At 45.7% G+C, this 26,549-nt stretch overlaps 1 protein-coding gene across 5 annotated transcripts in view; it reads right to left on the reverse strand.

Moving 5' to 3' along the window:
* Positions 1–26,549, reverse strand: part of SH3RF3 (SH3 domain containing ring finger 3) — a 351,737-nt gene that overhangs the window by 54,234 nt on the left and 270,954 nt on the right. For all 5 annotated transcript variants that reach the window (XR_004952017.1, XM_016162959.2, XM_016162958.2 and 2 more), the window contains 3 exons: positions 23,026–23,105; positions 11,867–12,037; positions 9,601–9,821 (listed from right to left, as the gene is read on the reverse strand). Coding sequence is in view for 4 of the 5 variants with exons in the window: in XM_016162959.2 (XP_016018445.2) it covers positions 9,601–9,821; positions 11,867–12,037; positions 23,026–23,105 (472 nt within the window). In the remaining variant the exon portion in view is untranslated. The remainder of the gene's footprint in view (positions 1–9,600; positions 9,822–11,866; positions 12,038–23,025; positions 23,106–26,549) is intronic.

Consider the following 26,549-nt stretch of genomic DNA (forward strand, 5'->3'; position numbering starts at 1 on the left):
TGATTGGTATCCCACTGAATCTATAGGTCAGTTTTTGCGAGGTAGACACCTTCACAATATTAATGAATGATCTCTCTTTATCTATTTAAATCCTCAATTTCACTTAGTGGTATTTTATGTTTTCAGTGTACATGTCTTCATTTTTTGTCAGATTTATCCTTAAGTAATTTACATTTTTTATACTATTAAAATTGGTAACATTACTTTTAATATCAATTTCCAATTATTTATTACTAGTATGTAAAAACACAATTGATTTTTGTATATTAATCTTGTATCCTGCAACTTTGCTGAACTTACTAGCTCTTCAAAAAAAGCTTTTAGTGTGTGTGAGTGTGGACTCCTTAGGGCTCTCTCTATGCCATGTACTCTGTATATTCTGTAAACAGAGATAATTTAGCTCTTTCCTTTCCAATCTGCATGTCCTTTATTTCTTTCTTTTGACTAACTGTTCTGGTTAGAACTTAGAGCAAATTATTGAATAGAAGTGGCAAGAGTGGGCATCCTTGTCTTGATACTGACCTCAGGGAGAAAGCTTTCAGTCTTTCACTATTAAGTCTGATATTAGCTGTGAGTTTTCATAGATGCCCTTTCTCAGGTTGAAGAAGTTCACTTCTATATTCTCATTTTCTGAGAGTTTTAATTAGGAATAGATGTTGAATTTTGTCAAAAAAGTTTTCCACATCTATTAAACTGATGTTATCTTTGTTTTTTATAGTGTTAATACAGTTAATTATATTGACCGTCAAATGTAATTAAACCTTGAATTCCTGAGATAAACCTTACTCAGTCGCGATATATTATCTTTTTTATTTGTTGTTGTATTTGATTGGCTAAAATTTTGTTTAAGATTTTTACATTTATGTTGATGAAAGATATTGGTCTGTAGTTTTTCTTTAGTGTCTTTGTGTGAGGGTAATGTTGGCCGTATAGAAAGAATTAGGAAATATTTTCTCTTTTCTCAATTTTCTGGAAGTCTCCAAAGAGTTATAATTTCCTTCTTAAATATTAGGTATAATTCACCAATAAAACCACTTAGACCTGGAGTTTTCTCTATAAAAGGTTTTTAACTAATTCAATTTCTTTAACAGACATAGACCTATTGGGTTATTAACTTTTTAAGTTTATTTATTTTTGTATTTCAAGGAACTTATCCATTTTGTTTAATTTGTTAAATTTACTGTCATCAAGGTTTTTATGTTTAAAAATTATTTAATGTGTTTATTAATCTTTCATAACTTTGTTTCAAAGGCATCAAGATTTTTAAAAATAATAATCCCTTATTATATTGTAGAACATAAAGTGATATAACTTCTATTATTACTAATATCAATGATTTGTGTATTCTCTATTCCTTATGCTTCTAGCTAGAGGATGTTTATCAATTATATTATTGATCTTTTCAATAAATCAAATTTTGTTTTCATTTTTTATTGATTTTTCTACTGTTTTACTGCTTTCAAGTTCATTGATTTATGCACTGATCTTTTTCTACTTCCTTTGTGGTTCCTTTGTTCTTTTTCTTTTCTAGTTTCTTAAAGTGAAACTGAAGTTAGAGCTTTCTCTTTTTTTCTTTTCTAATGTAGGTAATATAGGTGTTCAGTGATAGAAATTTTCAAATTTTGATATGCTGTGTTTTCATTTTCATTCAGTTCAAAATGCTTCCTAATATTACTTTTGATTTCCTCTTTAATCCATAGGTTTTGATCCATATTTTGAGATGTGTTATTGTTTTCAAAAATTTCAGGATTCTTTGTGTTATTATTTCTAATTCAACTTTATATAGTTTGTATGACTTAATTTTTTTTAAAATTTGAGATTTAGATATCATGGTCCAGAACATGGTCTATCTTAGAAAATGTTTTGTGTGCACTTGAAAAGAATACATATTTTGTTGTTGTTGGATGGAGTATTTCCTAAATGTCAATTTAGTCAAGGTGGTTACAGTGTTGTATTTATGTTCTATATTCTTAACATTCCATTTACTGTATCAATTATCAAGAGAAGTATTGCAATCTCTGCTTAAAGTTGTAGATTTGTCTATCTCCTTGCCGCTCTATCAATAATTACTTATATATATATATTTTATTTATTTTTAGCTTTATTGAAATATAATAATTAGCTGTTCATATTTATATTGTACAATTCAATGAGTTCTTTTGATCACAGTAGGCATACAATAATATGAGCTTCAGTTGTACAGCATAGTGATTCGAGATCTATATAACTCACAAAGTGATCACCCCACTAAATCTCCCTTACACATTTATTACAACATTGTTGACTATTGTCCTTTCGCTTATTTTTGTCTTGGAAGCTCTTTATTTGTCCTTCAACCCTAAATAATAGCTTTGCTGGATAAAGTATTCTTGGTTGTAGATCCTGGGTTTTCATCACTTTGAATATTTTGTGCTAAGCCCTTCTGTCTTGCAAAGTTTCTTTTGAGAAATCAGCTGCCAGTCTCATGGGTACTCCCTTGTAGGTAACTGCTTTTCTTTTGCCGCTTTTAAGATTCTCTCTTTAACCTTTAGGATTTTAATTATGATGTGTCTTAATTATGATGTGTAGGCCTCTTTGAGTTCATCTTTTTTGAGACTCTGAGCTTCCTGAGGTTGTATGTCTATTTCCTTCAGCAGGTTAGGGAAGTTTTCCATCATTATTTCTTCAAATAGCTTTTCAACTTCTTGATCTCTCTCTTATCCTCAGGTACCCCTATGACATGGATGTTTCTACATTTAATTTTGTCCCATAGGCTCCTTAAATTATTATTATATTCTTGGCTTCTTTTTTCTTGCTGTCTTGAGTGTTTGGCCTCCACATCCTCTATATCAGTGGTTTGATCCTCTTCTTTACCCACTCTGTTGATTCTCTCGAATATACTCTTCATCTCAGATAATGTATTCTTTATTTCTGACGTTTAACTTTTACATATGTTTTAAAATTCCAAAGTGCATTGTTTTTTATATTTGTTTAAACAGTAATGTTTTACAGATATTTAAATAATAAAAAATCTTACATATTTATGTATATAGTTACCATTTGTAGTGCTCTTCATTCCTTTGCATAGACCCATTAACATTTCTCATGGTGTGGGTCTATTAATGATGAAATCTTTTAGCTTTACTGTCTGAATAATTCTTTATTTTGCTTCCATTTTTGAAAGATATTTTTTTCTGGGTAGAGAGCTCTAACAGATTTATTTCTTTCAGTACTTTTTTTCGGTTCTCGAACGTCTTCTCACATAAAGTGTTCCTAACAAGAAATCTGCTATCATCGTTATTTTTTTTCCTACTTTACGTAACTTATCTTTTTTCCTCTGGCTACTTTTAAGATTTTCTTTGTCATAGAAAATTTTATCTTGAACAATTTGACTACATTTTGCCCTAGTGTAGTTTTCTCCATGTTTCTTACACTTGGAGTTCACTAACTTTCGTTGATCTGCGACTTTCTGGTTTTCATCAAATTTAGAACAATTTTGGACACTATTTTTCTCTCATTTTTTCCTCCCCTAATTTGGGGATTCTAGTCACATGTATATAAAGCCACCTGAAGATGTCCTATTGCCCACTGATGTTTTTCAATTTTTAAGATTCTCTTTTAGCTGTGTTGCATTTTTCATAGTTTTTTATTGCTATGTTTCCAAGTTTACTAATATTTTCTTCTGCAATGTCTAATCTATAGTTAATTCCATTGAGTATATTCTTGGTCTCGCATGCTGTAGCTTTTATTTCTAGAAGATTGATTTGGATCTTCTAAAGATCTTCTAAGTCTCTACTTAACTTTCTAAGCATTTGGAATGCAATTATAATACCTGTTTTAATGTCTCTGTCTGCTAATTATAACATTCATGTTGGTTCTGGATCAGTTCTGATTGATGGATGAATCTCTTCATTATCAGTCATATTTTCCTGCTCTTTTGCATGTCAGATGATAACACTGGCAGCACTTATCCATTCTTGTCCTGGGTGGGCAGTTTCCTCTCATGCTTTTGTTGATTAGGTCTCAGTATACTACTCAAGAAGGATGCTCTGCATTCTCTGGGGGTTTCCTTCCATGTGCCTCACTCTGGAATTTCTCTCCAGGTAGTGTGCTGTGACTTACCCCTTTGTTTCACATAGATTACTCTCCTTGGTTTTCTAATATCTAGTGTCTCATAAACTGTTGTTTTATAAACTTATATGTTTTTTTTTTTGAATTGTTTCTAGCGGGAGGGCAAATCCCATCCTTATTACTTTACCTTGGCCATAAGAAGAAGTCTAGCTTTCATATGAGCCAGCAATTCTACTTCCAGGTATTTATCCAAGGAAAATGGAAACACTAATTTGAAAAGATATATACATCCTCCTGTTCATTGCAGCATTATTTACAATAGCCAAGATGAATGCAATTTAGATGTTCATCAATAGAGAAACGGATAAAGAAGATCTGGCATACATACAATATATACAATGGAATATTATTCAGCCATAAAAAGAATGAAATCTTGCCATTTGGGACAACATGTATGAACCTAGAGGGTATTATGCTAAGTGAAATAAGCCAGACAGAGAAAAACAAATACCATATGATTTCACTTCTATGCAGAATCTAAAAACACAAAAACAAATGAATAAACAAAATAAAATAGAAACAAGACTCAGAGATATAAAGAACAAACTGATGGTTGCCAGAGGGGAGGGAGGTGGGTGAACGGGTGAATAAGATGAAGTGGAATAAGAGGCACAAAATTTATATATATGTTATATATATATTGTAAACCTTACAATATATATATATATACACATATATAATATATATATGTGTATATATATAAAACAAGTTATGGGACTGTTAAGTACAGCATAGGGAAAATAGTCAATTCTATCATAAAACTTTGGTGACAGACGGTTACTAGACTTATTGTGGTGATCACACAGCAGGAAATATAAATGTCTAATCACTATGTTGTACATCTGAAACTGACATAATAATGTATGCCAATTATACTTTTATTAAAAATAAAAATAAATAAAAGAAAAAAAAAGGTCTAGCTTTTTCTTTTAGATATGAAAACCTTACAATATCTATCACCTAAAGCCCTCAAATATGCTCCTTTGGATAAAAACTGAAATTTCTCGACGCGGTCTAAAAGAACCTTCATGATCTGCCCTGCTCACCTTTTGAGCTGTGCCACAAGGCACTCATCCTCCTGCTTTCTTCGGTCTTCCTCACTGGCCTGATTTTAGTTTTCAAATGCACCTGTCCTGCTCTAGCTTCACTCTCACCTCACCCCACTCCTGCATGCTAAGCTCTACCCATTGCTGAGATCTGAAAATAAATTCTGTCTCCGCAGTGAAACTGTCATCAGTATACTACACATCTTCTTCCATACCTTTTGTTTCAATCACATCAAACTAAATGAGGTTACCCACGATCGGGACTCTGGTCTTTCTCATTGCCATGCCTGTGTCCTTGTGAGTCTTTCTGCCACACCTCTCTTTCTGCTTGGTCTGCTCAGATAATTCCTATTTGTCCTTTAAGAATCAGAGCAGTATTGCCTCCTGGTGAAAACTTTCCATAAACCTCTTCCTATCCCTGTTCTACTTTCCTCCCGATATGAGTGCAATCTCTCTCTTCTCTATGTTTTCTTAATATCCTACATATGCCTCCACCACAGTGTTTTTCAAAATCTGTTGAAAGAGATTGTTTTCCTGTCCTTCTCTTTAATTGGGGGTAGAAATGGGGTCTATTCGGTTCTTCCAGATCATAGCAGAGTGCCTCATGCATATCGAGCCCTCTATCTGCGCTCGATGATGAATATATGACTGTATAGGGCTCTTGCCCCTGTTAAGCACTGATATGAGGATGTGTGGACACTGGTACTTTATAGGAAGAGCTCTGTCCTTGGAAAAAGGAGTTACATTAATCAAGTAGAACAAATCATATTGGATGCTATGGCCAATTCAATTAAGCCTTCATCGAACTGCCTGACTTTGGCTCAAGATGAGAACACTGATGAAATGCCTCTCAACTGCCAGGGTTGGGGTCTGCTGAAATGGGCAATTACTGCTGTGAACAATCTATTACTTGTACTGTCAACAGTGTTTTTTCTCTCTTGAAATGCAGAGCGAAGTGGAAAATGCTGTGGGAACTCAGTGGCATTTAATTTACTGATATGATGTGGTAGAAGCCATTCTTTAGCCTGGCTGGAACAGCAATGGTGAGGGGGCAAGCATTCGGCTGGAATGCGCTAGGGAAGCCATTTTAATCACCCTGTGCCTCACCCTTCCCATATGTAAAATTAAATTGATGAAAGAGAATGCTTGTCACACCATGGTGGTTACTATGGTGATCGATGACTGAGACACAATGTTGTACTGTCCCTAGCCATGCCAATTTCTTTTGATTCTGCTCGTTATTCCATAGAGGGAGAAATGACTGGCAGGTCTCATTTTCTTCTTTGAATTGAGAAAGTTGCTAGCAGTGGCATGGAAAGGCTATTATACTGGCATCTGTGCAGATAACCTGTACTGGGATATGCGCTCTCAGTGAGAAGCAGGGTTGTCCAGTCTTTCTATGTAATGCGCACATAGAAATATTTGTATGACATGCTGGGGTGAATGGATGAGCTTTTATAACCATAAGGGACTTGGTTCGAGACCATAGGTGCTCCAGGTTCTGCCCAGGTGCCCCAAAGGTCAAAGAGATCAGTATTTTGGTGCGCAGCACCAGTCAGGAAGCTCTGCTGTGGATTTGCTTGATCACTTGGCTACTATAAGGGCTGTATCCCCAGCTAGAGGCCCCCAGTAAACACCATCGGATGAACTTCAGCCAGGTTAGAAGCACTGCTAATAAGAAGGTAATGGTCGGGGGCAGGAGGCCTGGCACCGGGTGAGATTGCTGCAGAGCTCTTTTAGTACAAAGACAGCTAGTTCTCCCCCAGGGCCCTGCAGGCCCAAACTACAAAAACACAGAACTCATTCTTGGCTAATTTAAGGAAAAAAGATACATGTGAAAGGCTACTAGGCACTTACAGAGGCTCTGTGATGACAGTCAGTCTTGGAGACTCTATGGCCAGGGAAGTGTCAGGCCCGGGAGGCTTCCGTGGTGCAAACCCCACCACTGCTGCACTTGGACACCACCCTCACGAGGCCTGAGAACAGCATCGGAAGCCCAGCTGCACCTGCTGATGACTGGGCACTGCCCTGCTGCCCCTGAAGTGTCCCTGGGTGTTTTCACCACCACCTCATCCCCAAAGGGATCCATATAGCTTCTCATGTTTTTGTCTTCTGAATGGAAGACACGTGCAGAGTGTAGGTCCTGTGTCTGTCTGTTATCTGCAAGACAGGCTGAGCGAGCAGGGCCTGCCTTCTGCCTCAGCAGACGGGATACACACACGGGACATGGGCCCCTTAGGGAGGCTGTTCCAAATCAGCCAGTGGGCCACAGTGTACCTCTCAAAGCCACATGTCATCATCTTCCCCCGTAAAGCGGTCCCCTTTTGGTCTCTTCTAGGTCAGGGAGTGCCATTGTCACTCTCCCAGTCAGTTGGTTTCAGAAACCTGGGAACTGGACTTGGTTCCTTGCTCTCCTTGAGCACTTCCATCCAGACCCCCTTCAAGTCACAGCCATTCCGCCTCCTAAACATCTCATTAATTTGCCCCAATTCTGCAACCGCACTTACTGAGTCCATGTCCATTGGCACCTCTCAGCGAGGCAAGCAAACCCTTTCTCCTGGCTCCCACCCTCAGGCTGTCCACACCAGCTCTTCCTCCCTGCTGTGCCTGCTGATGTCCGGGAGTGTCATCCCTCTGGCTTCAACCCTGTGGTGGGTCCCCACTGCCTTCGAGGGAGAATTCAACCCCCAGATCTCATGGCAACTTTTATGTTTACTGTTTTGACTCTCAAACATTGAGTACTCCAGTAATATTTTTATTCTCTAACAGAAGAATAACAATAAAATAGCTAAGGTGTACTGAATATATACTAAATATGCCATATAGACAGTCCTCACACAGTGTCCTCAGAGGTAAGTGGCATCTCACAGAGGAAGACACGGAGACCATGACAGCCTCAGCATTCAAAATAGGTCTGCCCGTCCCCCATGCTATGCCTTCGACCAGGCCTCTGTCGCTGTCTTTACTGAACTGCTTGCAGCGACTTGAATAAGACTGTGCTTTCTCCCACTTCCGTTCGTTTGACTGCTCTTTTCCTCCTGTTTCAGATGGTGCCCTTCTTCGTTCCTCTGCCTGAAGCTACTTTGCTGCTCACTCACGATTCATCTCTTCTGAGGGGCCTCCCCCTTGTCCCCAGCCCACCACCAAGTGGCCTGCATCAGAGTCCCTTCTGCAGCAGCCACAGCCCTCCTGTCTGGCACTACTTCCCTGCCAGTCGGCCTGGGAGAGCTGAAGCAGGAACACGTTCTAGTTAGCAGGCATGCTGATTCAAGCTGGTCTGTGTCACATTCAAGGGTTCCTGCAAAGGCTCATTGGTTCCTCCTGCCACCTGTAAGCCCGGATTGGCATCACATGGGAATGTGTGGGCCACCTTCCCCAAAGAGGAACCAGGGGACAAGTGGACAGCTACCTCCCACTCTCTTGTCCCATCAGCCATGCCTCAAGAGAAAATATGTGGGAAATATGGCCCCCGCGGTGCTAAGTATCACATCTCAACTTTTCACCCTTAAGAGGCTGCCTTCTGGAGCACTTCTAATGGATTATCCGCTGGTTGACTAGATTCTAAAGAGTTGTGTACTTTATTGCTCCAAAGAATTTATATTCTTTTTGTCCTTTAAATCTTACATTAAGAAGAGGGATGATTTCTGAGTGAATAAGATTGGGTGGGAAAAGGAATTCTGTGTCATAGAAATGAAATTCAGGGTTACATCCTCCTGTCCTGGGTTCCTTTCACTGCATGGTGACAGTGGCTCTACGGTTCCAGAAGGTTACTGGCGTGGACTCCTGGGAATGTCAGCACAGTGCTAAGCTTCTAAACAAGATGCACTGACCCTCCTCACGCCTGTAAGATCCACCCCTTAATTTCTCTCCATTTCATACAACACGGGGAGCAAACCAGTGTTTCCTTAAATTATGTCAGCCTGTCTCCTGATAATGCTGGCAGGAAGGTGAAGGATCAATGATCATCACTTCCTTTAGCCTCTGAGCATGTCAGAAAGGATCTGTGTCTCACGACCAGCCCTGTCCTATAAAGTACTGCCTCACTGGGAAACCCTTGAGTGCCTGGCGCACGACGGCCTATGAGGCCAGCCCGCAGCTGCCTCACAGGGGCATCCGAAGGCACCTCTGTTAACTTTATTAGTCCACACACTCCTCTTGCTACATGAAATGTATAAATATTTGTGAATTCTCTAATCCCTTTCAGCTGCCAGGATAGGGTGATATGATAAGTCAAAACATTTCCTAGAGATTAGTAGAGGTTGATAATTTTGATAAGCAAATACAACTCTTCCCCTTGACCCCTCTCCCTGCCCCCACCGCTGCCCCAGCCGCTATGGACTGCTTGACACCTGGACCAAAATGTTTCTACAATTTGTGTACCTGAGACACCACCCCCTTGTCAAATTTTCCAGAGAAGTGAGGTCCCAGGAAGCCTGGTACCTACCTGTGGGGACAGTGCTCCGGCCTTGGCTGGCCACTGACTTGGCTGAGTGCCGCAGACAGCTGCCCATCAGGGGAGAGGCTGCCTGGGCCTGGGGTGAGGTGAGGGGAAGGGCGGGCCTCGTGGCAGTGGAAGGGCTGCTGAGGCTTCCACCTCCTGGGTGGATGGTTGTGGCCATCCCTTTGGCCAGTGGAGACCCTCCAACCATATTATTCCAGGGAGCCCTGAGGAAATAAAGCAGAATGAATTCAGATGAGGGTGCAGATGAGACCATACTGTACAGGTCTCTCATAAAGGTCCACTCTTACGTATTGGCTCTGAGAAGTGACACCATGAAGTCCAGAAGACAAATCCTAAAACAGTGGCAAGCTAATCCTTGTAGGCAAACAATGCCCAGAGCTCCAGCTAAGAAGGGCACCCTTTGTAAAACCTTCATGGGGGCTAATTCTCAACATGAATAATCAAGAAATAGCAAAAAACAAAAAAAAAACAAAAAACAAAACAAACAAACAAAAAAACCCAAGAAACAGACTGATTCTAATCAATGAAATATTTTGTACCAGAGCTACTGCCTTGACTCATTCTAACAAACAGCTATGTGTCCCCAAACACATTCAGAAAGAACAAGTGACTCAGTCATATCCCATGAGGTTTGGACACATCTGGCATGTGGCGGGAAACAGTGACAAAGGCCCACTCCCTCTGGACATGCCTGCCTCCTCATCTCTGCCCACCTCTGGGAAAGGGCACAGACAAACCACATCCTGCTGAGGATGTCGGGCAACTTGCAGTTTCATACCAGAAAAGAGATGCCCTTTCACCTCAGGGTTTCCAGATGAAACCAGTTTAGAGTGTTCAAAAAATACAAAAGAAAAACAGCAACTTGGAAAATGGGCTCTTAACCCTTTCACACTACACGTATTTGCAATAAAGCTATACTCTGCTGTGGGGTTGCAGAATACAGCTTCCACGAGTTCGGTTTCAGGAAATCAGAATGTCGTCCCTTAGTCCAAGAGCTCAGTAAGCTCCCCTTTTTCCCCTCAGGATGTTAGTTGTAAGACACCAGAAGCCACACACGGGAGACAGCAGGCACTGCCAGGCCCGTGGCTCCTGGGCCGGGCCAGAGGTCCCCCTCTCTGTGTGGCTTGGTCCCACCGGGCCATGACTTCAGATGGGGAAGATCCCCTGCAGACTCGACCCCGGCTTCTGCAGAACAGCTGGGGGAGAAAGGGCCTCCTGGCAAAGGACTCGGCTGTCCAGGGCCCACAGGCAGCACCTTCATTCCTTAGCCCTAAGAGCTGCCTGAAGTCCACTTCTAGCAAGGACCTCTGGCAGCTGGCCAGCCAAAACCATGAAAAAAAATTTAAAATCACATCTGCTACCTGTTGAACTCATTTTTACCCTAGGAAATAATTGTTAAAAATTAAATAAAGTGGGCTCACAAAGGAAGGGTTTCCCAGGAAGACCTGGTGGTGGACCTGAGGCCGGCGCCACCCCTCAGGCGCTTTGAGAAGTATGCACCATCCCATTTCTTTTCACAGCAGTCTCATTCCAACGAGAGCGTAAACGCAAGGGTCACGTCTTCAATTTATTTGCATGTCCTAGAGTGTTAACCTCACGAACGGGTTTTCATGAGTAGGGCTGGTTGAAATAAAATCAAGCAGCGGGAACTTCATCTCAGTGGAAAATTCTTGGACAACCATGGTAACATTTTTAATGAATTTTTAAAATTGCCTTTTCTATTTTATAAAGATAATATAATTGAAAATTTGCACCACACAGGAAAGCACGAGGAAGAAAAAAATTAATAACCAATAATGCTACCACTTAATAACAACTCTTAACTTTTGGGAATATGTCATTCTTCCTTTGCATATATGCATATGTGTATAATGGGTCTCTATGTGATTGTACCCACTCACACCTGCACACATGGTGACTTTCCATCCCCAATTAGTGCTACTGCCCTGATGCCAGCTTGTTCTGTTCCCATCCTCTCCCCTTGGCAGCCAACGTCTGCTCAGGGAAAGACAAGCCAACCTAATTCAGAGGGTGCAATGCTTGCTACATAGAACCCTTGTTCAAGGGGTCTCTGAGCTCACAAGGCTGGAGTGCCCCAGCTGCCTTCTGAACTGTGTTTTTGGTGGTCCAGACACAGCATAACCTCCAGGCAGTATCAACACCTGGAACGTGGCAGCAGGGGGTAGGGGTGGGGTTTCGGGGTGGGGTGGGGGCTCCCTCTTCTTCCAGGCAGTGACTCTGGACTCACCTGGAGGCAGGCGTCACGTAGTTTCCTGGGAACACGCCAGAGAGCCCAGTCCTCAGGGATGTCCCCTTGAACCAGCCATCCTGACACTTCTCAAGGACACGGTACATCTCCCCCTTGCGCAACTCCAGCTCGTCGTTCTTCTGGGGCTTGTAGGCGTAGAGCGCCAGGTATCTGCAGGAAGAAGCAGAGTCAAGGATAAAAGGTGGCTAATAAGGTGGGCATAGGACCACCGGGTGTCACCCGGGTCACACATGAGCTAATCTTCAGATGAATCCAACCTAAAAAGAGTACCTGATGCCTGTGTGGAGGGGCGGAGCTTATACACGAAGCAGCTAACCTGCTCTTCACAATAAACCAATGAGGTGAGGAAGGGTCCAGCACTGCCAGGCCCAGGGAGGCACACATAAGGAAAGGGTAGAGCTTTGCCTCATGATGCTAGAGCCCTCAGCCCTGCACTGAACCGGGCAGGTGCACACCTGGCAATACCTGTCTGATAGCTCAGTAAGACTATATGATTCATCCAAGGACCTGGAGTTTGTGTCAGAAGCAGATCCTCAAGCCAGGTCTTTGGGTCTCACTTTTTGTTGTTGTTGTTTTTTTTAATCTGTTGTCCAAACTGTCTAAGACTTGATGCTCTGGGCAAGAGAAAACTTTAGAAAAACCAGGAGCCAGTTGAAGAAATCTTGGGCTGGGTTTTTTTCATTTAGTCTAATCCAGCCCTTGCTCATCCAATCAATCTGAGCAGGAAGGGGCCTCAGAGGCCCTTTTAAAAGAAAAGGCAGTCTAGTTAGGGAATTTTTAGTTGCACTTTTCCTTACAATATTTGTACCATGACTAATTATTTAAATGCTACTTTTCTTTTAAGCCTATTTAAAGACAAGGAAAGAACAAAGTTAGTGTTGTAAATCTTGGCTTAGTGTCTAGAAGTTGTGCCTCTATGTTAGTCCATGAGCTGGGGCAAGCGCCCCTTGTAAAATACCTGGGGATCTCTCCATTCCCAGCCTCATGGAGTACTTATGAGGACTAGGTAATACTGTAAAGTACTTTGCTACTTTGGTTGATTTTGAGCTGATAGAATTGTGTTAAGACAACTGTATTTGCTCACAAGACTCAGGCAGAAAAGTTAGTTCAATAAGAAACAAAGATTTTAGCTGACCCCTTCCCGTGGTCAGGTGGCAGGTCTCTGGGGACTGGGGAGGCTCAGAGACCCCCAGGTCACTCTCCTGATCCTGAGAGGAGCCTTCTTAGTAGGTGAATACAGAAATGGAACGTGACTCAGTAGCGCTAAAACAAAAAGATCTAAGAAGCCCAGTGAGGAGTATGCTAGAACAGAATGAGAAGCCTGTAACGATTTCTTGGCCTTAAAATATAGTAAAATAAGATAAAATCAAATTAAATCTGCTATTCCTTTCCAACATCCTAAATATATACACCCCAAGTATCTCTCTTTGATTCAATGAAGACCTTGTTTATTTTCTTTGTTTATAGGTTCCCCTCTTCCCATAGGGGAATCCAGAGAAAGACAGGAAGGCTTACATCTGGACTTCTTCCCCTTTGAAAAGATAAACACTGACAGGAAGGACTCCTGGCTTCAGGGAGGATAAAGCAAGTCGTCACAGGAGAGGACCCTTCCCTTGTCCTGAGCATAAAGTGACGTTTTGTAGTGATGCCCACATGACAAATAAAGAGAATGCAGGCTGTAATCTTTCAGATTTCATATTCGATGACTCTCAGGAAGCTCTTTGATGGCAACAGAGGAATTACTACAAATGGAAAAGTCACCTGAAAACTGCATTTATACCACCAATGGGGGCATAGGGCTACCTCACGCAGGAGGAGGCACGCGGTTTCCACACAGCTCAGGCTCAGGCAAAGAAAGAGTGAAAAGAAAAGAAGAAAAAAAAAAAAAGAAAGGGAATCCGGGGGAAGTTTCTGAACCAAAAAGAATGACGCAAGACTTTTTGTGTCTGCTCTCAAGGAAATATAATTGAAGCATAAACCCTGGTTCGGTTGACCTCATTTCTGTCTCTTCATGATATGAGAATAATCTTTTTGATTCTGTGGCTGGTGAGCACAGAATCACCAGACTGGGGGTGATAGGTCTTTGGGGTGCATGTGCGTGCAACGCAGACCTCACCAAACAATTACGTTTCCTTAGTCGAGTGCGGGACAACGATGTGCTGCCTTTGTTCCATGGGGGCCCTCATCCTCTGGCTTGTTAAACAAGGATTGAGGACCAAGATTCTGTCCCTCTCATTCTTGGTCTTGTGCAGAGCCTGGCGGGCACAGAACAGAGGCACACGGTCCCCTGCTGGCCTGTTCCTCCAGCTCTACTTCTCCACCCCCGGCCCAGGGGAACAAGTCCCATGGGCTTCCCTGGGCCTCCCTAATATCCCTCCTCCCTCTGGGCTGCTGCTGGCCACTGGCTGTTGAATGCTTCCCTTGAAGGACTGGGCCACTGGGCCATCATCTGGGTCCTGGAGTGGCCCTCCTTGGGTTTCTTGTCTGCCAGAGCAGCATCTTGCACATGTGGCCTCAGATCACAGAGCGCCTACCAGGGTGAACACTGCAGCTCAGGTTTCCTCCGAACCAAGGCTCTGCTGTGCTGTTCCAGAGCTCTACCTTGTTGAAGACCCTTTTCCAAAGGCTCCTTTCACATGTGGAATTTTTGAGAAGGGCTGGACTCCTAAAGAAGGGTACTGTGTTGAAGACTTTAAATTCCCTTCTCGTCCTCTCTCATCTTCCACTGCTTACCTCATTCGTGTGCAATCTGAGGAATTTTAAGCAGCTATGTCCTCTCATGACCAACCACACATCCTTTAGTAAGATGTTGGCACCTGCAAATCTGTGGCCGAGTAACGGTGTGGGGGGATGCCAGAGTCCAGCCTAGAGGAAGGGGCCACATGTGTACATATCTAGCTGAAGGAACCCAGCAAACTTTGGATCAAGGAAGCTTTATTCCAAGGTGTTTCCTGACTATACCAAACTCCTTCCTGCCTCAGGACCTTTGCATTTGCTTTCCCCACTCTCTGGAGCTCTCATCTCTCAGCCTCCTGCCTACTACTCCCCACTACAGTGTATGCACCACAGAACAGAGCTTTTTAACTGTTTTGTTCACTGCTCAATCTTCGGTATCTAGAATACTGTTTGCACATAGCAGGTTCTCAATAAATATTTGTTGAAAAAAGAATAAAATAGGAGCTCTGGTTTTGAGACTTAGCTTAGCATGTGTGTGCATGTGTGTGCATATATGTGTGTGCATGTGTGCATGCACATGTGTGTGTGCATGTCTATATGCATGTACTGGGGATAGTTTCATACTACCCCAAGGTCTTCCAGCTGACCTTGAATATAAAAATAAGCACAGAGGAAACGGGTATGGTCTTTCCTCCTTCAGAAGGTCACAGTGAAGAGTTGGCACCATAAAAGGAGGAGATGAAAGCCAAGGGAAAGTGCTCAGGAAATGATAAACGAACACGCGGAGAGGAGGGGGCTGAGAGAAGGAGTCCGGTCTCCAAACAGGAAGGAGAGGGAATGAAAAGGAGAAGCAGAGGACGGAAGACCGTGCAAGGGCAGAAGAGGCAGGCATCTGCTCAGGAGGGAGCCAAGCTGGTCTGGAAGCCCTTGGACGGAAGGAAGCAGCGAAGGAGATAAATCGGGGGAAGAAACCTAGGTACCTGAAGGGGTGAGAAGTGAGTCTAAGAGTGGGGAGAAACCTGGAGTTCAAAAAGCTTCTACAGCAGAGATAACAAACCAGCCCAAAGAGGTGTCAAGGCTCCCTTGGACCAGGGTACTGTGGGTCCTAGAAAAGGGTCACTGTGACTGAGGCTTCTTTCTTTGTCCCTCCGCCTATCCTTTAAGCCTCTGTGCCCTGGGTGACTGCAGTGGGACACCTGGACCATCCATCCGCATGGAATGTGAAGCTATGGATTCAAGAGCTGTCCCTGCCAGAGAGAGGAGAGGCCCCTGGTAACAAGTGTACAAGGCCCATGTTGGCTCAGCAGCCCAAGGACTGGGCCCTGCGCCACCCACACCTGGCTCCGTGAGCTGTGTCCAAAGCATCCGACTTCCACAGTGGGAAGTTCACACTCCAGATTTAGGAAATAAGGCAAGCGCTAGCGACTGTGATAAATGCCCAGGCAACATTTGAGTTGTTGAACAGTCATGTTGTGAGCCTGGGGGAGTAGCCAACAAATCATTGAAAGTTAATTGTCTTTTGGGAATGAGCTGATTATCTTTCACTATATATTTTAGGATTCCCATGCCATTAAATAGGACAAAGACTCTGCCTTCATTTCTCAGCATAAAAGGGGAGTTTCCATCCTTCCCTATCAAAAGAAAAATAAAAATTCTTCTGATTGTGGGCCTCAAGTCATCTTTAAGACAGAAATGCCTTCTTCTAAAATTCCATTTTTATTTTAGATAAATGGAGACATGCTTGTTAATGAAATAATAAAGGCAGGAAATGGGCCACCAAGAGGTGGACTTGGCTAAACATCGGCTGCCTGATTTGTCCGATGTGGGCTGAGTGGGGCCACACTGCTACGGACCAGGGTACCAGTGCCACCCCCGCTTCCTGGGTCACATTGGCATAGGCTCTGCTGAGACAGCATGTCACCAAGGCTAGCTTGCAGAAAGAGTGATCTGGAGTTCATACTACGCCATGCCTCTTTATGCGGGAAATCTGCATTCTTAACAGTGAGAAGCTGCTATTTCATAATTTCATCTATTCTATTTATTAGATGCCCAGTGACACAGACATCCCTCAGGGGCTAAACAGCAAGCAGTGCAGCCGGGGGTCATCTCCAAGGATGCCATCACCTCTAAGGGATGACACACCCCCTCGAAGCACAGGGCTCAGTCATCAGAGTCAAAAACCTTGACTTTACCTTATTTATAAGGAGTTGCTGTCTGAGGGCCCTCGAGATAGTCATGAGAACCCTACCTCCACCACAGGTGCCATGGGCCATGGGCCATGGGCCGAGGCAGGACAAGAGTAGAAGGGCAGGAAACTGGCATTTGCCAGGTGCCACACACAGTCTCACCTATGCCCTACAAAATAACTCTGAGGCTGGGTGGATCCCCCCATTTGATAGCTGAGGAAACTAAGACTCAAAAAGATTGAGAATTCGTGTTCCCTCAGTGAGTGAGAGGCGGGCCTGGCTCTGTGGCCCCAGGGACTGGGCAGAGCACCATGAAAGGCCGTGGAGGAGGCTGGAGGCCGGGCCGAGGTTGGCCTCGGGAGAGGCTGGCTTCTGAAGGCGGGAGCCAGTGCGGCCCACTGCACGGGGCGATGCTGTCCCGAGGCACTAGGGCGCATGCTCTTTTCATCTTTATTTTAAATCTGTTCTATCGACAAGTGATCCCTCTCTGGTCTCAATATTTCAAGTTCAACCGCTAGGGATGCATTGCTAGGGGAACGAAAACATAGATAAAACTGACTTCACCTTAAAAAAAATCTCTGCCCCTCCTCGTTCTTCCTTTGGTGCCTTACAGGGGAAACCAAAAGCTGATGGACCTGCTGGGTCATTTTGCTGCCTGTGGTGTCTGCGATCTGGCTCGCAGCTGGTGCTGGGGTGGGGAACATGCCATCTGGCATTTACTTTCCTTTCAGAATGACCCAAGAGAAAGCACCATGGACCACACTGGAATGGAAGAAGGCTCAGCCCACTCTCACCCTGATGCCTGCAGCTCTCCGGGTACCCGCTATGTGCCCTGGGTCACTCAGTCTAGGTTCCGAGTCGGCCACAGGTGTGTTATCTCTTTGCACCCTTCCTACTCATGTCCCCTTAGCTGCGCCTTGCAGAGCTGCAGGTGCCGACAGTCTCTGGGTGAGCTGCATGGCACCCATGGTGCACAGAGCTGCAGCTGGTCCTCAAGGAGTATGAGGGGGCCATGGCTGGGCCTGGTGTCAAAGAGGAGAACGAGGCAGCACCCACTGCAAGAGGTTCTCATCCTCTTGGTTCCCGGGGCCTGATTCTCACGTTGTATTCCCTCAAGAGGCCCCAGCAACTCCACATGGGCCTCCACAGAGGGCTCCGGTGGTCTCTGTGACACATGTAGATTACACAGGGGCTGCCTCTCCAGGCCCAGAATTCACCTCTGTGGATTCACACACAAAGGCTGGCACTAAAAATCCCTTATTTAAGGCAATAGTAGGAGAATTTGGTTCAGAGAGCCTTCTTCCCCACCGCCCTGTGGCCCACATGGGGCTTTCGTGCCAGTTAGAAAAAGGTGCCGCCTCCTCTGGGCAGCAACAGCCCGGCACATGTGAGTCAGGTTTGTGGAACACCAGGCCCACCCCCAGCACCCTCGGGCAGACATGCGCACACGAGACACACCAGCTGTGACCACTCGGCTAGGCTCCTGCACTGTCTGTGTTACCAGCAGCCTGCTGGCCATCTCTGAGTACTGCAGTCACTCACCCCCATCACTTGCTCATCTTTACAGCAAGCTCTTCATTTGCTGTTAATTGTCTACAGATTTCCCTTCTACTCTAATCAAGGAGAGAATTAAAGTATTTTAGTGCCTTTGTGAATTTCACACCCTTTCCCCTCTATTTGATGGCTTGCTCGTGTTTCTCGTAAAAGATTATTTTCAACTCCTGTGAAGAGTTCCGCTCCTGTTCTGGTTGCCAGGGCCACACAAGCTCAAATTAGCAAGATGTGTGCCCACTCAACGATTGTTCAATTCAATAGATGTCGACCGAATGACAGCCTGGTGCAGCTGGGTAGTGGAGGAGCCTGCCCAGGGAACACCTTTTCTGGGGGGTAGGGAGAGCGATGGCATAAGTGTCATGGGAGGGTCACTGACCATGCTCAGCAGGCCAGGCAAATCCTCTGACGGAGGTGGCAGCTGAGCTGGGGGAGCTGTGAGTCGACGAGGTGCTGAGATGGGGCTGAGTGTGGATGCTCAGAGAGAGAGAATGGAGGAGTGTTTGGAGAGCTGCTGTGTGGCAGTGGAGTGGCCGCCTCCTCACCCAGTTGTTCTGTTGGTCCTGACTGCCCAGGAACCTACCAGCAGCCGGCCCTAGTTCAGACAAGGTTCTCCGAGGAAGAACACAATGATGGGAGCCCAGAGAAGGAAGGAGCAGGGACCGTGAGGGTATGAGGCCAGCTCCTGGGAAACTTGCCTGTGGGGGCCACAGTGCAGTGACCTCCCCCCCCCCCCCCCAACAGGCAGTCCTGCGCCAGCAGCATTAGCATCTCCTGGAAACTTGTTAGAGATGTACATTCTGGAGCCTCACCCCAGGGCTAACGGGGTAAAATCTGGCAATCTATGTTTCAACAGCCCTCCAGGGATTTCTGCTGTTCTGAAGTTGAAGACCTTCCTTTGTGCTGGCTTAGGTCCCTGCTCAAGGGTCGCAGTGCTGTCCCTCAGAGTGGGCCATGGACTCCTGATGGCTGGCCACAGCACTCCTCAGTAGGAAATTCCCTGTAGGGCACAGATTCACCGGACTGTGCCCCTCCCAAGGGCTCTCCAGTTGGGGAAACTGAAGTGCCATCTAGACTCCAGAGCTCCCCAGGGATCAGGGATCGGTGGGCTTCTCTTCAACAACTCCCTCCCTCACAGGTGTGGCTCCTGACAGCGGTCCCAACAAACCTCAGCCCCATGTCTGCTTCCAGGAAACCCAATTTAGACAACATTGGTGCTGCTGAGGACCTGCCGCCACCCGCAGGGCTCGGGGCTGGCTTTCTGTCCACTGTAGCTGGCCCTGCTTGTACCTATACAGGTCTCCAACCTCTGCCTGTCGGACTCTCTTCTGCTCAGTTAATTTTTCTGCTCTTGCCACCATGCATCCCTCCTCACTCCCTAGCTGCTGGGGCCTTGTTCTCTGCTCTCTCCCTGAAGGTGATCAGCCTAACAGGGCTGCTGGAGGGCAGGCACCCGTGACCCTGGAAGTGCTGACCTTGAGGCTGGGGGCTGTCAGAGAAGGCTGGATGATGGGCCCATGCCCCTGGCCTCAGCAGGGACTTATGTTACTCAGTCCTGATGTACTGAGCTCACACTGATCTAGTCCATCACCCACTGATGTGCAGAGTCAGCCTCTGGGTTGCGGATCTGTGATGGAAGAGACCCATTTCCTGTGTGGGGCACAGTCAGGTCACCAGTCCCTTTCCCAACATCACAGAACATGGGGGCTATGTACTCATTAGGAGGTGGCTTGGTGACCTCTTGACCCTCAGGAGAAATGTAGGTGGGGTCAGGAGGAGGGTTACTTTCTCTTCCTGCCCTATCTGGTCCTTCACTACCTTCATCTGGCTCTCAGAGGCTCAAGGAAAAGTGGAGGTGAGAATTCACCCCCAGCCTGAGTGGGGGTCTACTCACGAGTGTTCTCTACCAACCTTTACACTGTCTAGATGGACTACCTCTGGCCCAAAGTATGGCCTGCAGAACCAGACACTCATTTCTGTCCCCAGGAAGTATGGCAGATCAAGCAGATGAAGGGCAGACAAATCCAAGGGTCAGGGAGTGGACTTTGGGTGGCCTCCGAAAGCTGAGGAAGTGAGAAGGGAGGGCATCGGCTCCCACAGGCCTGAGTGTGTCAATGTGGAAAAAGATGAGCAGCCGCCTCCTCCACTGTGTGGGCAAACCGAGACCCCTTCTTACGTTTTGGGGCAACCAAAGCCTTAGGAAACTGGGGCCCATGGAAACCTTTTATATGCTGGAGGTAGGGAATAAGAACATCCTGCGACCATGGCTCACCTGAGAGCTCAGGCCTTTTAGTCATGTGGGCTCACATTTCAAGGCACACGACTTGATCCGTAGAAGGCAAACCCACGGGCTACTGAGGATTACAGAATGCGTGCCTCTTGAAGTTATTCCATCACTGACCTTCAGCTTAGCCAGTCAATACTCCCTGGAGTCCCAAGGCCAAGCATTTGCAGACTCCCTGGCTCACAGCAGCACACTCGGGGCTGGCGCTGTTTTTTGTGAAGGCAGCACTTCTTGTGCTCGATGTCACACTACATGACTATCAGTACTGTTTTGGGAAGAATAGTCAGATAAAGAGAAACCATCCTTCCACTTTAGACGCCTATCACCAGTAGGCACGGGATGGCTAACTTCTTGGTGCTAAAGAGAGTAGGTGAGTGGTCAGGCTCTTCCCCTACTCAATAAACCAATAAGGTAAATCTGATCTTTTCCTCCCTAGGAATAAAATGAACAATGTGATTTCAAAGGTCATGTTCTCAAAATGTATCATGCATAGTGCTATAACATATGTGATATCACCTGACATGGTCCTTGTTCCGTGGGTATAAATAGCCACAGAAAGCACACATTTAACTTACAACGGTCAGTCACAGTCATGCTGGCCATGATTCATCTGCTGCTCCAATGACCACTGTGACCAGTGAACACATTCCTGCTAAGATGCTTATCATTCTCTGAAGAGCATTATCTGACATGGAAGTCTCTCTTCCGTTACCCAAATGGAAATCTCAACCCAAATAGGGACAGCTCTGGAAGTGAGAAAGAGGAGAGAGCAAAGGGATGGGGTCCCCATGGCAGAGTGGGGTGGGTGTGAAAAGAGAACAAGGTCCCTCCGTAGTCTGCACCAACTTAAAAAGCCTGCATGACATGGGAGTTCTATGCATGATTGAGGCCTTCAGAATGAATTCACAACTCTTGGGGAGTGATATTCTTAGAACTGTGTTAGCTTTTGGGTCTCAAAGACAGAGCAGCCTTCTTGGGTGGCTGACCTGATGTGTAAGAGCTGGGGGCTTTGGGCACCCAAGAACCCTCTTCATCCAAGAAGGGGAAGGCAGTGGCTCACACTGGAAATTTATTGAGAACTCATGTGTCAGGCATTCATCTGGTGGTGGTGGTTGCGGGGGGCGGGGAGGGGGTGGGGGTGCTCAAGAAGAAACACCGGGGCTTCATCTTTGAAGAGCTCACTGGGTCCTGCCTCTCATTTGGAAAAGTACATTAGGGCCCAAGAGCCTCCTGTAGGGGCAGATCTACTTCCTCAGGGAAAGTGCCCTGCATCCAGTTCTTCAAGAAGAGAAAGACCGTCACCTCCATCCTTCTTAATCCTTCCCCCTCGGCCCCCAGGTCTGAGGTGAAGCCATTGGAACTTACCCAGGAGACCTAGCCAGATGACAGTATCTTCTGTCTAAAGACATCCAGAAGGTAGCCTACTAATCTATGTTTCCCTCAGGAAGACAGATTAAATATAGGTAAGTCTCAATTTCCTTTTGTTTAGTTGCTTGTGTTAATAACCTAATCGTGGCAGAGTGGGCAGACAAAGGAATGTTTGGAGCTTTCTCATCTGCGTCCAGATAAAGGCAAACGTTTCTACTGGGCTTAGAGGGGGTAGGTTAGCATGTACCAGGATATTCAAGCTACTTCTAGAAAACCTGTTGGAGTTTAGCAAGTTGCTTTTTCAAAAGGCATTTTTGCTTAAAATTCATTCTGTTCTGCGACAACACAGGTTTTAAGTGTCCTTCTGACCTGCTTCGGATCTATGGAACTTCTACCTCACTACATTGTTTGCCAAATTCATATTCTCCATCTTAAAATATTCATTCAAGTAACTGACTCATTGCCAAATAAGAGTAGAAGTCAGTCTAATTCTTCAGAACACTAAGTGAGGAATTTTAAAACTGCATGAATCTTTTAAGAACTATAATTTAACAAGAGCAGATTTTCTAAACAAGATAAGCATCTCACTTCTAGCTATGATTCATATGGTTATATTTGGCTATGATACTCAGCCACTATGCACGGGAATGACAGTTATGGCTGTTAAACTACTAAGTTACTTCTGAGGAGTTGCTAACTAGCCACCTCGAAGCTCTCACAACACTCACTGCCCTGACATCCCCCAACCCCCAAGGCCCACACCCCAGACCTTCTCAGGGGCCTATGGAGTTTTCTCTGTGCTATGGCTGGTACTTCCTGAATGGCCAGTGCCTGTGTGATCAAATATTTGACCTCCCCCACATTTAGAATAAATGTCCTAGAGACAATGACATTAAAAAATCTGCTAGACTTTGCTATACTCTCCTGCCAGCAGTATAATTAGATGTATATAACCAAACTGACCTACTAATAACAAATAAGACAACCCTGTAGAAACCATACATTCACATGCTAGCAGGAGTGGGAGGGAGATGCTGAAGGCAAGGGACCCCAAAAAGTAAACAGCAGCTCACACGTTGAGGGGCAGCTGGACTTTGGGAGCTGTGCCCTGCTGTTCAGCCGCTGGGACGGATCCGGCCGAGGAGGAGGAGTCCTGGAAACAGACAAGAGGAGACAGGAGTGAGTTGACAGGAGGCTCCTGTCCAGGGAGGAGAAAAGCGAAGTCGGCTTGGGGTCCAGAAGCATCTGTTCTCAGGGTCCACTCCCCTTGGTTATTATAACGTTTTATGAGCACATTGGAGAGAGCTTGGCGGCCAATGACATCAGTCCCGCGGCAGCTTCAGGAGCTCTCCTGACGCAACTGCTCAGAAATCCACTCTTTGGTCTGCACCTGGGTTGAGCAGCGTCGTTCTGTGTCAAACACAGGGAAGGCCATTTTCATTCTTAGACCTCGATTAGTTATTCTTGTGTTTGTCAAAAAAATCCAGACAAAACCTTTCATGCTACAAAGCATGAGCTCACTTAAAACCGCATTCCCAGGAGCCAAAGACTAATCCCTACAGAAAATTGGTCCTTTGGCTGTGGGCAGCGGGGCAGGCTATAGGGCAACAGGACTGACAGAGCACAGTGTCTCCCACCTCAGAGCCTGAGGGCCTCAAAGCTTCAGGGGTTTATTATGAGAGGAGATGATTGGAGGAACCGTTTGCTTCGAGATGGTTCCACTAAACACCATGCGCATGCTAAATTGGCTGACAGAAGTGGTTAAGGGCCAAGCAGAAAGGTCTGGGCTGTGTGATGATCTCGCCATGGCAATTCCTTCACAGAGAACCCTGCAGGGTTTAGACCCAGCCCATGGGAGCCACACGGTCCCCAAATCTCCTCACCACCCAACTCACCCATGTAGCCCCAGTCATCCCTGACACAGCACCCTGTCTTCCTGTTCAGATGGCTCAGTGAGTTGAACTACATCCACAAAAAGATAGGTCCAAGCTGTAGTCCTGGTACCGATAAAGGTGACCTTATTGCAATAAGGGTCTTTGCAGATGTAATATAAACTAAGGATTCTAAGATGAGATTATCCTTTATTAGGATGGGCCCTAAATCCAATGATGAGTGTCCTTATAAGAAATAGAAAAGGAGAACAGATACCCAGAGGAGAAGGAAAGCCAGGGGAAGAGGAAGCCATTGATTGGAGTGATGCATTTATAAGCCAAGGAACTCCAAGAATTGCTGGCTGCCACCAGAAGCTGGAAGAGAGGCAGCTTCTGGTGGGGGAGGTCCCCCCACCAGATGAATGCCTCCAGAAGCAACCGATCCTGACAACATCTGATTTTGAACTTGGGGCCTTCAGAACTGTGACAGAATAACTCCCTGTTGCTTTGTGGTACTGTTATAGCAGCCCCAGGAAGCTAACATGACTTAACTCACTGACCAGTTCTGACCTTGCTTAGCTGATGAGCTCCACACGCTAAGAGCTGGCTGACCCCTCCCTAAGTGGTCAACTTCCTTCCTCCACCAGAAATTGTGAAAGATGCTGGAAACCACAGCATGTCTACAACCTGTAAGAAGTTAGAAATTCTATTTCTTCTTTTTGTTTAAATAATGAAGTGCCTGGCAGAATGAGAACCTGCAACACAGAAGCATTACTTCCCTCATTTCTCCAAGATACCTTGCAGTTTCAAAGGACTTCCTGTTCTAAGCTCCTACACCACATTTCTGGAGCGCTGTGTGGGAACTAGGCCAAAAAGTGGAGGGATGTTCCTTCTGCTGAGAGATTCCAGGGACTTCTGCCTGCTTATTGTACCTGTGCTTCCCAGTAAGGGAGCAGAGACCACAAGGCATTCCCCACAGAGGCCTGAGATCGTTTTTCTTCAAGGTAGTCACTGGTGGAGTTCACCACAGCTGGCCAGGGACAATCTTCCACAGAATTTCAGGTAGGAGTGAGAGGGTGACCTCCACAGGTGCAGCTACCTGGCTCCAGGCCCTCCCTCCCCTGGGGTATAGGCAGGCACCCTAGTGCTGGTTTTCCCAGGACCCACAGTTCTTCGTGTACGGTCACTGAAGAAAGCTGTAGGCAGGGCGTTAGGGCCCTTCACTCACTCACCCACCCACACAGGAAGGGGGCAGGCATGGCACCACATTGGAGGTGGTCAGCGGAGGTCAATGAGCACCTCCAGTGCAGAACTCATTAGCTAAGCAAGGTCAGAACTGGCCAGTGAGTTGATGAGAAATATGCCCTGTTGGCCCTCCACACAAGCAAGAAAGTGATGTGATGATCAGTTGAATTGCAGGGTTTCCCTGCTTGTGTGGGCCATGTTCAAGGTCCTCCCTGACATCTGCTGACCACCTGACTGCCAGGACTGGCTCGGAGCACAGACACAGTCTCTGATCTTAGTTCTGGCTCTACCTTGGTGGGTGGGAGAGGACAAGCACCAGACATGTTAGCATTGGTACGGCGGTCCCAGCAAGTCCAGGGCCTCGGGAACACACAACAGAAACCTCACCTGAGGGCGTGGCCAGAGAGAGCTTCTGGAGTAGAGGTGGGCTCATTTAGTGAGGCGCTGAGGGTCGGGGTGGGTGACAGAGGAGCAGGGAAGCCTGCCCAGCCGGGGCCCGCAAGGGCAAGCCAGCAAGTTTGAAGAAGCTGAAAGAAAGGCTGGGCAATGAGGGGAAGTGCTCGGAGTGGTACAGAGCCAGGCTGCGTGAGGCCTTCTGCGCCACTGGGAGGGTTCCAGTGTTCACCTCGAGGGTGAAGAGATGCCCTGGAAGACTGGCAGGAGAAAGGCAGAGAGAGCATCAGACCTGTGTCTTACAGGGTACTCATTAAAAAGCACCGAGGAAGGTCAGGTCTGGGTTGGGGACATGGGGTCGGAAAGGGAGAGGGGTCTGGAAAGGTCTGGAGGCCTCGGGTAAGAACAATAATAGCAGTCATAAGAACAATTGCTCCCCCTCATCTAAAGCTCACTGGGATTTCATCTGGAATAATGAAGTCAATCCTCACAATAAGCCTGTAAAGTGAGTGTTTTGTTAATTACCATTTTTATAAAATGAGGAGACTGAGGCACAGAGAAGTTAGGTGAATGATTCACATTCATACAGAGAGTACATGGCCAAGGCTGGGCTTGAACTCAGGTAGACTGGTGCTGGAGGCCATGTGCTTATCTATTCCCCGTGCCATCTGTAGAACTTTCTCATGGCTGCTGTAACAAATTATCACAAACTTAGTGGTTTAAACAATACAGTTATATTATCTGACAGTTCCAAAGGTCAGAAGTCCAAAATCAAGGTGATGGCAGACCTGTGCTCCTTCTGGAGGCTATTAGGGAAATTCCATGCCTTGCCTGTTTTAGCTTCTACAGGCCACCTGCTTCCTTGGCTTGTTGCCTCTTCCTTAATCTTTAAAGCCTACAACGTGGCATCTTCAAGTCTCTCTCTCTGACTTCTGCTTCCATCATCTCATCTTCTCTCTGACTCTGAACCGCTTGCCTCCCTCTAATAAGGACCCTGTGATTATACCGGGATAATCCAGGAGAATCTCCCCATCTCAGGTTTCCTGTTTCTTTTGCCAGATGAGGTAACACAGTCACATCTTCTGGGG

Source organism: Rousettus aegyptiacus, unplaced genomic scaffold (genome assembly GCF_014176215.1).
Source record: "Rousettus aegyptiacus isolate mRouAeg1 unplaced genomic scaffold, mRouAeg1.p scaffold_m13_p_7, whole genome shotgun sequence".
NCBI classification, from domain to species: domain Eukaryota; kingdom Metazoa; phylum Chordata; class Mammalia; order Chiroptera; family Pteropodidae; genus Rousettus; species Rousettus aegyptiacus.